This window comes from Mastigoproctus giganteus, chromosome 1 (genome assembly GCF_048544385.1).
Source record: "Mastigoproctus giganteus isolate SK-2022 chromosome 1, ASM4854438v1, whole genome shotgun sequence".
Taxonomy (NCBI): Eukaryota; Metazoa; Arthropoda; class Arachnida; order Uropygi; family Thelyphonidae; genus Mastigoproctus; species Mastigoproctus giganteus.
Genome location: NC_143575.1, coordinates 35,703,910 through 35,716,031, shown reverse-complemented (window position 1 = coordinate 35,716,031; position 12,122 = coordinate 35,703,910). Strand labels below are relative to the sequence as shown.

Sequence of the window (12,122 nt, the reverse complement as noted above, 5' to 3'; positions counted from 1 at the left end):
AATATCTGCCTTTGATGTTTTGAGCAATACCTCAAATTTATCAAATTTATTTACCAAACTCCTAGCATTGGTGTACACACAAGTAGACATGCACCTGTTCCTATTCTTAGCCACCCTAACACAACCCATGTGGTTACTTGTACCGCAATGACTCCCAGCAGTCTCTGAAATACCCGGCATCTTGTTTTCCAGGCTGCTGCTCATTTCAATAGGAGCAGTGCAAGAATCACTTTCACCTCTGCCGGTGGCTACTGTTAATCTATTAGTCCTTGTATCCCCTCCCTAAGCTAGCAGTTTTCCAACCCACCTAACACTGCCTCGATAGCATCAGCAAATATTCTTGCACCCTTTCTATTCAAGTGTATCCCATCCCTGTAGAAGCAGTCTCTCCTGTTAACAAGTACAGACCAGGCTGAAAAAAATTGTACCCCTTGAGCCTTGCACAATCTTTCTAGGGCCGAATTGATCGACAAGGCTCTCATCATATACTCCCTCCTATCGTGTCTGGGCAGAATTGCAGACACTTTCAAATTCAACCGTAATTCACGGCTTTTTTTCAACAGTGACCTGTACTTGTTAAGTAATTCCGCCAGTCTACTACTCTTGATATCATTAGTGCCAACGTGTACAACTATATCACCTTTTGTGCCCTTAAAAGATGATATCCCCTCTACAACGTCATCAACCTTTGCCCCTGGCAGACATACACCTGTCCTGTTCCACCTATCCTTTTTACATACCCTTTTCCCTGACAAGAGAGTCAACTACAACTGCTAGTTCCTGTGGGACCAGCGCATTCTGCCTTGGGGGTTGCCGCTGTGTTGCGTGATGACCAAGTGCAAGCTCTGGCATTGATGTGGGCAGCTGAGAGCTTGATGGGTCCCTCAATTTAGATCCTTCGAGGGCATCCACCCTGTCCTTCAAGCTCTCATATAGGCCCGTAAAAACGCCGAGTTGTCTCCTGATTTCCTTACATCGCGCACACACAAAGACATCCCCCATAGCAATATCATGTCCCATACCCGATTGCTCCACAAACATCATGCTAGCAGTGCATTTTAAAAGGCTGTGATTCAGAGGGCAACTGCCCCCCTCAGTTCTCCCCTGAGCCGCAGCACTCCCATTAGCTTGAGCCTTTTGCTTTGCTGCTCTGGTCTGAGTCATGATTTCGATTTAATTTCAATACAAAATTATAACCCTAAACTTGTATCCCAACACAATTATAACACTATATATATTTTTCAGTATCGAGTATTATGTACAAGTTCCGTTTATATAACTTCCATATCAAGTTATGTATTAATTAATTATGTTACATTTGTAAAATCTAAGTCGTTATATGTATTTAGTTAAAAAGTACAATTTAATTGACAATGAAGTTTAACAAGATTAATAGATTTTACTGATGAATTGACAATATTATATTATATACTATACCATACTAAGCTAATGCTGTCTAGTTCAGGATATAACATATCGTATAACAATGGCAGCAAGTTACGAACGGTAAATCTGCGGACACTTAAGTATTAATTAACTTCCAAATCTCGCTGTCTGAATTCATAATAAACTAAGGATCCTGACTAGATCTATAAGCTACTTATAGAAAATAATTTAATATAACAGTTGGTCAATAAAGCGGCTAAATATGGCTAAAAAAACTTCTCGTTCAGCGGAGCTGCAACTTTGTAACACGTGGATTTGATACCCTCACCGATACTAAGTAATACCTACAAAATCTCTATCTAAGTTAAACTTCAAACTAAGTATCGTAACTATGAATATAAACTTACTCTAGAAAATAAGTTAATGTGCCAATTTAAGCTAATAAAACAGAAAAAACTTCTCTATTCCAAGAGCAGTAAAAACTTCGCCTGCACAAGGCTACTCTTTGAGACACTGATACCAAAATCTTCCTTCCTTTAACCCTTCAGAAGTGATTCCCTGAATGTGTGGGCTCTAAGTATTGAGTTTCTGCTTTACGGGCCAGCTCTGCAGAGTAGTAAGCTTCCTTGTGAAATTTTGAAAATTAGAAAAGATGAATATTTTGTCCATAAATGCTTTTAACTCAGGCGCCTCCATAGCCAGGTGGGCAGGAGCAGCAGTGCTTAACACATGCTTCTTGATTAGACTGGGGTTTCGAGCCCGTGACTACCAAATACAGAGGATGCAGAAAGGTCAGGGAATGACCACCGCATATCTCCGGAGCAATATGGCCTTAGTTGCTTATGCTCCTAAAAACCATATAACAAACAACAACAGCTTTTAACTCATCAATAGTATCACTCCCTTTTATAACATCAGTGATATTGCTTAGCCTGATAGGCCCCAGATTTTAACCTTAATATTCAGTAAAGGCATTTAGCTTTTTGAATTATGCTTGGATTGTACTAATGCTTGACCTTTTGCCAGTGGCATAACTATACCAATGAAAGGAAGCCCACTACCCTTCTGCCCGAAACAGAAAAAAATTTGAGTAAAAATGTAAGTTTTTTAGTTATATTTATGATAAAATTTACTATATCTACGTACAATAATTTTTTCAAACAAAGCATGTTTATTGTTAGCTAGCTGCACAGCACAAGTGAAACTGCAGTGAATATAGGTGAAATGGTATTCTAGGGCAATTTTTAAGGATTTATGACTGTGGGGCCAAAGTCAAATAGGGTCCCATTTATTTGGGATCATTATTTTTGTGTGTAGTATTATTATTGCACCTATTTTTAAGGGGGTCCGCACTAAACTTTGCATTGGAACCAACTTTTTCTAGTTACATTATTGCCTTTTGCCAATAGATTGCAATGCTTATAAATTTTATTTCTTCGTTTTATTAATAATTGAAAATTTTGCAAGTTTAGTTATATTAAATTTTCAGAAAAATGCAGGTAGCTTAAAACAGAAACATGAAACAATTATAATTTCTGCTAAATTTAACTTTGGGGGCCTAAAATTAATTCTTTACCCCCCCCCCCAGAAAAAGCCTCGTGACATTCACTATAAGAAAATTCACTGGGGTTAGTTGATTATTGTATGCAATCACAAACAATACCAGAATTTATCTCATTTTCTGTGATAATATCCACATAGGTGAGTAGTGAACTTGAGGAATAATGCAATTCGTGGCCTTTTGGCCACGAATTGCATTATTCCTAATTCATACATCTTTCATCACCTTTCATATTGTGAAAATATTTCACTTCTGGGTTTGTTTGCTGTTCACTCAGGGTGCATATAGATCCATCAAACAGGGAAATAGTTATTCCCAAAATGGTGCCAGGTAATTGAGACTGCAGTTTGAAGAAATTCATAGGTCTACTGGATAGTTACCTGTGTGAGGAGGGACAGGCATAATTCATCTATTTTCCCGATACTTTTGATAACATAGTATGTGCATGTGTGATAATAAAAAAATATTCATAAAATATATACAAATAAATGTTCCTACAAAAGCATGTAGCAGAGTTATTGGATGAATGACTGGAAATGAATTGCCTAATAGAAGGAATCATGTCCCATTTATGGTGACATGACTGTCTTCCCAGACCACCAAACCATCTTATTTTAACAAGACAACACTCACTGTTATAAGGCTGCAATGGTTGGACTGGGACTAGTTCAACAACCATTACAGTGTGCTCAACCTTGAATGGTTGAGCACGCTGAATTCTGATGGGATCCTTCCACTTGTTCAGATTACGAACCTAAGGAGGCATAAATTCAAATTAAGAAAAGGCAGATGTAGAATAGATATGCGGAAATTTGCCTTTAGCCAGCGGGTGGTTAATTGCTGGAACAAACTTCCATCTGTCGTTGTGGAAATTGATAGGTTAAATAAATTTAAGGAGTTACTGGACAGGAGGCGCCTCCGTAGCCAGGTGGGAAGGAGCAGCAGTGCGTAGCACACGCTTCTTGATTAGACCGGGGTTCGAGCCCGTCACCACCAAATACGGAGGATGCGGAAAGGTTAAGGAATGACCGCCGCATATCCTGGAGCAATATGGCCTTAGTTGCTAATGCTCCTAAAAACCAAACAACAACAACAACAATACTGGACAGGATTCAGAGGGAATGGTGTGATTTTTTTTTTTTTTTTTTTTTTTTGGCTGATGTTGCATAAGCTCATACACTTGCTTTCTTGCATCACATGCCACTACTACTATAGCAATTTCTCCATGGCCATTAAATTCACCAGATTTCAGCCCAATTGAACATGTGCAGGATGTCATGAAAGGGACAGATCCAATGGCATCAAAATACCTGGCAACTGTGGTATGCAGTGTTAAGCATGAGTATGTCAGCTCAGGTATATCATGGAATAGAGACTCCATGACCTATCCAGGCTGTGCTGCACACGGAAGGTTGTGATACCTGGGTAGGTTAGAGTGTCCATACGTTCCGGTTTATGTGAAACTGTCCCGGTGTCCCGAAATTTTTTCTCCCGGATGCTTAAATGCCTCGGTTTCTTATCACAGACAGTTTTGCACTATAAAAAATTAGTAGCCGAGTTCGGAACATTGTCTTCAATCGCGTCGTCAGTTACAGCCTGTTCACCGCCAGTTTGTGGCCACCTCACTATAAAATTTATAATGGTCAAAAAACTTAATCCATATAATCGAGGAGGTGGTGTTTAGCATTGATTAACAGGCCTTCGTTTCTCGTGTATGCACGTGCGATGTTATGTGTTCAGTTTCATTTCACACAACTTTTAGTTTGAGTTCAGTGATTTGGATGTTCAGACGTGTGTTTTCTTCCTTTATTTTCAGTGCATGTGGCTCAATCAGTTTATAGATAAAGATAAGTGAGTTTTTGTGTAAGTTTTATAAATTAGTTTAAGCTGCATAATAAAAAAAAAATTGCCTAAATGTAAATGTGTTTTCAAAGAGGACTTCCAGAAAGAATGAAGTTTTATAAAAAAAAAAAAAGGAAGACACAAAATGAGGCTGAATGCAGAGTGTGCTCATGTTTTATCAACATAAATCATGGTGGGAGATGTGATATCAAAGATCACATTAATTCGAAAAAACACGCAATGAAATTTCAAGCAACTGCATCGTCATCTAAATTGGAACACTTCTTTGTCAAAGAAAATTCAAATGAACATGACAAGTTGCCATCACTGAACTTAAGATGGCATATCATTTAATTAAACATCATCAGTTGTTTAGAAGTGCTGATTGCTTCTCAAGCTTTTTTGGTCAACTTTTTGATGACTCAAAAATCGCACAAAATTTTTCTAGTACATGAATGAAAACAGTTGCACTAATAAAGAATATACTGACTCCTTATTCACTTAACGAAGTTTTAAAAGATATCAGTAGTACTGAATTCTTTGGAATTTCCATCAGTGCAAGCAACCATAAATCGGAGAAAGTATTTCCATTGTTATTGCATTATTTCAACGAGAAAAATAGTATGTGAGTTAAGCTTCTTAAAATGAATTGTTTATCCGATAAGACATCAGAAACTATTGCCAACTACATCCTTACTTCTCTGAAGGAAAATAATATCCCCAAAGAAAAGTGTATTGCGTTCGAAGCTGACAATACGAATGTTAATTTTGGAGGAATTAACAGAAGAGGCCAATGCAACGTATTTTCTCAACTCCAAAATTTAGTTAATTCCAATATCAAAGATATCGGATGTATAGCGCACATATTTCATAATTCTGCTCAGTTAGGAGCAGGAAGACTAGCTGTTGAAGTGGAATTGGTAGTTATAAAAATATTTTCTTACTTTTCATACTTATACTGTTCGAACAGAATGTTTAAAGGAATTTTGTGCTACCATTGATATAGAGTATAAAAATTACTCTCTCACTCTAAAACTCGCTAGTTGTCATTATTTCCTGCCATTGAACGCATTTTAAAAATTTTCGAAGGTTTAAAATCTTTTTTATCTGAGGAAAAGCCTCCCATTTTTTTGAGAAATTTTTTAATCATCCATTGGGAGAAGCATATTTATGGACTGCCCACAGCTTTCTCAGTTTCTTCAATAACCAGATACTAAAAATTGAAAAAGCAAACATAACTATTTTAGAGGTTAAAATTATTGTTGAAGAAACGATTGAGATGTTAGATAATAGAATATCTGATCAACTTCTGCCATTTGAGGCTAGAAAAATTATTCAGTGTGATATAGAAAACCAAAAAGTTCATAAGATTAAAAACAAAATCATAGATTTTTATTTGACGGCTAAAAATTATTTAGAAAATTGGTCGAAACCCATAGAACAATTCCAGATCTTAAACTGGATGCTAATGAAAAACATTCCGAAATGGGAGGATATAGCAAATTGTCTGGAATTATTTGAAAAAATTGAAATTAAGTTTGATGAAAATTTATTATATGATCAGTTTGGAGTTTTAAAAAAAATTGCCATAAAGGGAATTGAAAATAATAAAGAATGGAATACATTGAGTTGTGTTGAAAAATGGACAGCATTACTTAAAAAAATAGAATACCTTGAACAAAAGAGCGAGTTTATTAGATTATGTTCATATTTATTTGCAATTCCAGGTCACAACGCCAGCTGTGAGCAAATATATTTTCTTTAATGGAAATACAATGGACTGGTGAGCGTAATAGGTTAGAGATAAGTACAGTTAATGCAATTATTACCTGTGTTTTTAATTTGAGGGACTTAAACTGCACAGATTTTAAGAATAAAATTAAAAATAACAAATCTCTGTTAAATGACTAAATATATTAATAAAAAATAGTTTTCATATTTATTGCATAAATTTTGTTGTTCAAATTTAAGAACTGTATTCTGTTTTTGTTAATTCTACATTTTGAAAATAAAAATGGGGAAAAAAATCTTTTATTAAAAACAAAATTTCTCACATTTTTTTCACATTATCACACATTTTTTTTTATCTGGGAGGGGGATTCCTGTCTTTGCAACTTGACTTCCTGCCTTTGCGACTCGACTTTCTCCAATCCAACTTTCCTAACAGTGAGGTAATTTTCCTTGGTGATTTTAATGTTCACAACTCCAGCTGGCTTCCATTTTCTAGTCACGCAGATCCAGCTGGTTGAGATGCTGAGGTTTTTGCAATTACTAATGACCTTGCACAGATTGTTCATTTACCTACTAGAATACCAGACAATCCTAACCATACAGCCAACTCCCTTGATCCTTTTCTCACAAACAACCCTTCTAAGTACACAGTTGAAGTGTCCTTTAGGCACTTCAGATCACAACTTGGTGATTGTCTCTTCTCCAATGGAGCCTTTATCTCATGGCTATTTCCAACCTCGTGTTTTTTGGCATTACAAGAATGCAAAATGGGATGACCTGTGAGATTTCTTTTCTTTGGTCGGATTACTGTTTCAAAACTTCTGTTGTCAGTGTTTGCTCATATCATGTCAGTGAAATTATTCTTGTAGAAATGGAATCCTTTATTACACACTCCACATTAAAATCTCGTCCTTTACCGAAACTTTGGATTTACAATAAATGTACTAAAGCTGTTCAAGAGAAAAATGTTTCATATCGTAATTGGCTTGTTTCCAATTTTTCAGTTTCATTTTCTGCCTAAAACAGAGCTCGCAACAATGGTAAAGCAGTTATTAATCAGTCCAAAATAGATTTTGGACAGGCTAGGAGTAGAAAACTTGCTTCTTGCCCTAATGGTAGCAGAGCATTCTGGTCTCTTGCCAAAGTTTTGGCCGCGACTCTTGCCCATCTCTGCTCCCGCCTCTTTCAAAACCAGATAGTTCTATTGTCATTTCAGCCAAGGAGAAAAGCTGACCTGCTAGCATCCCATTTTTCTTCCAACTCATGTATTACTGATCTTGGTAAATCACCTCCCAGCACACTCCATTCAATACCTCCTGTGGTCTTCCATCAAAAGGATGTCAGAAGGCTTTTAACAAACCTTGATGCTAAGAAAGCTCCAGGTCCTGATGGTATTTCTCTGCTTGTTCTCAAAACCTGCGCTTCTGAACTTACTCCTGTTCTTTGCCTCCTTTTTTTTTCACTTTCTTATTCCAAAGGTGTTTTTCCTTCCACTTGGAAATTTGCTTATATCCAACCAGTTCCTAAAAAGGGTAACAAATCCCTCCCATCCAATTATCATCCCATTGCAATTACTTCTATTCTTTCTAAAATAAGAGAGAAATCAATTAACTGCCAACTCTTAAACTATCTATAAAGCTTCTGTCTGATCAACGATCACCAGTATAGATTCTGTCAGTGTCGATCCACTGGTGATTTTCTGGCTTATATTACCCATTTATGGACAAATTCAATGGAAAAGTTCAGTGAAACACAAGCAGTTGCTCTTGACATCTCAAAGGTTTTTGATTGTGTTTGGCATATATGTCTTCAAAACAAGCTTCCATCTTATGGTTTGCCAAATGTTTTTTGTAATTGTTTATCCAGTTTTCTCTCTGAACACTCACTAAGGGTGATAGTAGATGGCTTTGTCTTCTAAACCACTAAAGCTGGTGTCCCTCAAGGTTCAGTTCTTTCCCCCACTCTTTTCCTCTTGTATATTAATGACCTTCTTCCATTGACTGGAAATCCCATCCATAGTTTTGCCAATGATAGCACATTGCATTCCACTTTCCAATTTGAGAAACTTTGCCCTGCTCAATCAGCTTCAACTTCTCGAAAATCTGCTACCAATTCTTTAAATGCCGATCTCCAGGTAATTCTCCAGTGGGGCAAAGAAAACTTAGTTGATTTCAATTCTTCTAAAACTCAGTCTTGTCTTATACCTCGCAAAAAGGATTCTTCTGCTCCTATGCTTATCTTTGGTGACACTGATTTCTAGGTAACATGATATATCTCTTTTGGGGATTACCCTGACTTCTAATCTGTCTTGGCACAAGCACATTACAAATATTTCTTCCTCTGCATCTAAAAAACTTGGTTTTCTCTTTTACTCTCGGCATTACTTTTCTTCCAAACAGCTGTTCACTCTGTACAAATCACAAATCCGACTGCCCATGGAATATTGTTCACACATCTAGGGTGGTGTCCCCAAAACCTCTCTCAGGCGTCTAGATTCCATTCAGAAGAGGGCAGTTAGTTTAATTAATGACTCATCTCCAACAGAGTCTCTCCACTCTCTGTCACATAGACGTTCTGTTTCTGCTGCATGCCTTTTCTTCAGATACTTCCAAGGCAGTGTTCTTATGAATTGGCTTCTATAATTCCCGCTGTGTCTTTCAAAACAGTCCGAACACATACCGCCAACATCCAGTTACTGTCCAGCTCCAAACTCACAGAACCAACTTTTCAACTTCCTCATTTATTCATTCATCTGCCATTTCCTGGAATTCATTCATACATATTTCCTGAAAATTACAGTCTACAGAAGTTCAAGTCTAATGTCAACAAATATCTCCTTTCCACCCATGCACTGTACTAAGTATTATAGTTTCTAATACCTCTCGCGTTTGGGGTTTTCGTAGAAAAATAAAATAAAAGAATTAAGAAATTGGAGGCTTTGAGATGTACATGTACAGAAGAATATTACATATTCCATGGACAGCTAAAGTTACAAATTTGGACGTGCTGAGATCATTCAGCAGAGAAAGGAACTTGCTGTCTCTAATCAAGAATCGAAAAACTTCTTTTTTTGGTCACATTATGAGACATCAAGAGGAATATACAGTGCCACAAATCATTCTAAGTGGAATAATTAATGGTAAAAGGAAGACGAATATCGTGGCTGGATAATTTGAAGGAATGGACAGGCAAAACTGTGGATCAATATTTTCATGATGTTTACAACAGATGCTGAACACCAACCCCAGATGGGACGTCAACCTATGATGATGATGCTTGTCATGTATTTTTTTTGAAAATTGCCCCCCCCCCCCCCGCAGTCCTTGAGGGAAAAATTCAGGCTTTCCTCCAAGAGCAATCAAAATTTGGCTAAGAACTGAAAGAAAAATAGCAAAGAAGAATGCTATGCCATTTTGCTTACAACTCTTTGCCAAAGACTTCATATAATTTTCCTTAGCATGTCTGATCTCCTGAACAAGTTAATTTATACTTGCTGTAGGATTCTGTGATACCTGAGTATTTACAGTCATCCTATGAATATTTTTTCCTCTACTACTAAGCTCATCAGTTTGTCTAAAATCTCCATTTTGTCCTTAACTTTGAACAGTGCCATTTTGTTGATGTAAAGCCTTGTAGCTCCTTGAATTAATTCTCATTTTGTATTTGCATTTGTTAATGTCACTATATTCAAGTTCTGGATCCCTTATAATAGGGAGACACTATGTTTTTGATATTCATAAAATGTCAGATGGGAATCTGTATATTTTGTACAAGAAATAATAAAATATTCACAACTTTTACAGGAAGAAGTGTTTTATTTCTTCTTTAGTTAAATATACATACACTATGCTTAATATGCCTTTGAGCCCATTATTTGTCATGCAAGGTCATATATAAAATAAATTTTGAGGGTTATTTTCAACCTGTTCATTCGAGATTTCTTGAATTTTTAATGGAGAAACCATGACCAAAAATTAGCACTGAGAATTATTCATGGGTGACTGAAATGATTTTTGAGTAAAAATGGTAATGGGGGGGAGAAAAAAGTAAATGACTCCCACATGATCTCCAAATTTATGAATGTACATATATTTGTCACTGTGTTGTCAAGTGCCACAATGATGGAGTGCCTAATCACCAACAGGAATGGAGAAAGTGCCATTTGATTTTAGTGTAATGCTCCACAAGCTCAGTATTGATGGGTTACTGCAATTTTGTGAGGGTTTTTTTTTTTTTTTTTTTTTTTCCATAGCCTGCATAATAAAAATTGATGTAAGTCCTGCTATTTATTTATAATAATTAAAAAATGAATTATATTTGACTGAAACCATTGACTTGCAAATAAAAAGTATATTTTAAAAATAAATTATAGTATAAAGAAGTGCTGTTAATTTTGTTTCCTATTTTGTTTATTTTAGAGGGTATAGTAAAGCCATTGGCTGAATACCAGAGGTGAAGACTAGCCCCTTGGAAACAACAGTGAGATATTAGCCAGCCACTGCCTAGTGATGAGTGCTACGTGATGTATGTTGTCCAAAATCAGGCTATCAGCTGCATGTCCATGCCGTGCAGTTACTGCTGTTTGCTACATGGAAAGGGAAATAAAGGAGCCAGAGCATTATAGTCCAATCAAGCCGCATTATAAAGCCTTCCAATATGATTTGGAAATTGTTATTTGTAAACTTACATATGGCTGCTTTTGAAAGATTTTTGGATTAGGCTATAGATTGTGTGTTTGTGTGTGTGCATGCATGCATGCAAATTATATCCATGTGCACACATGAGCATACATTGTTGAGAGACAAAATAAGATAATGTTGAATAGCACAAGATTTACAGGAAATGCTTAAATTGGAATGAAATAAAATTGATTACTGTCCTCACACCTTAAAAATAACACATTGAAAGAACTTGGTTGATTGATCCACATTTGTTTATTGTTAAAAGGATCTAGAAAGGGTCACAGAGACAATAGCAGCTGGTGTTTAAATTTATAACACTGCCTAGCTGGTGCTGTCAATAGTTCACTGTAGTTAGCCATGTCATCCACACCTCCCTCCAAAGAGAAAAAGTAAAAAAAAAAAAAAAACTCCCTCCTTGGTGGTTGGTGTCTCAAAGTAAATAATTACAATGGTTTATTTTTGTAGAACATGTGCATCTTGTAAATAACTATTTGTAGATACCTCTTAGTACTTTGGTACCAGGAATTGTTCCATGTACAGTGTATGTGGAGTTCTCATGTTTGAGGGTGGCATGTTTAGGGTTGAGTGCACACACACACACGTATATATATGTTCAAAGAACATTAGATTTTTACAATTAATATATGCTTAAAAGCCGTGCTTTAATTTCCCCAGTATAGCTTTATTTTTCAGGAGTAATAATGGTTAGAATGTCTAACAAAAAAAAAAAATAATAATAAAAAACGTTTTAGATTAATTATTGCAAGGTTTGTCAACACTGTATTTAGAATTGACTGTTACAACTGTCTTATTTAATGCTTTTAATCTAAGAATGGAAAACTCAGTTTTCACTAAATGGTTATTAACTGTAGTAAATTAATGGCTCGGGTTGAACTTTTGATAGTTGCAAAATAGTCATG

General features: G+C 36.2%; 1 protein-coding gene across 1 annotated transcript in view; it reads left to right on the top strand.

The window, feature by feature from the left end:
- The window catches only part of Ptpmeg (protein tyrosine phosphatase Meg), a 526,004-nt gene extending 514,433 nt beyond the window's left edge, over positions 1-11,571 (top strand). Inside the window, exon 27 of the mRNA XM_090379497.1 lies at positions 10,939-11,571. Coding sequence (XP_090235623.1) covers positions 10,939-10,976 — 38 coding nt within the window. The 3' untranslated portion in view covers positions 10,977-11,571. The remainder of the gene's footprint in view (positions 1-10,938) is intronic.
- The last annotated feature ends 551 nt before the right edge of the window (positions 11,572-12,122 follow it).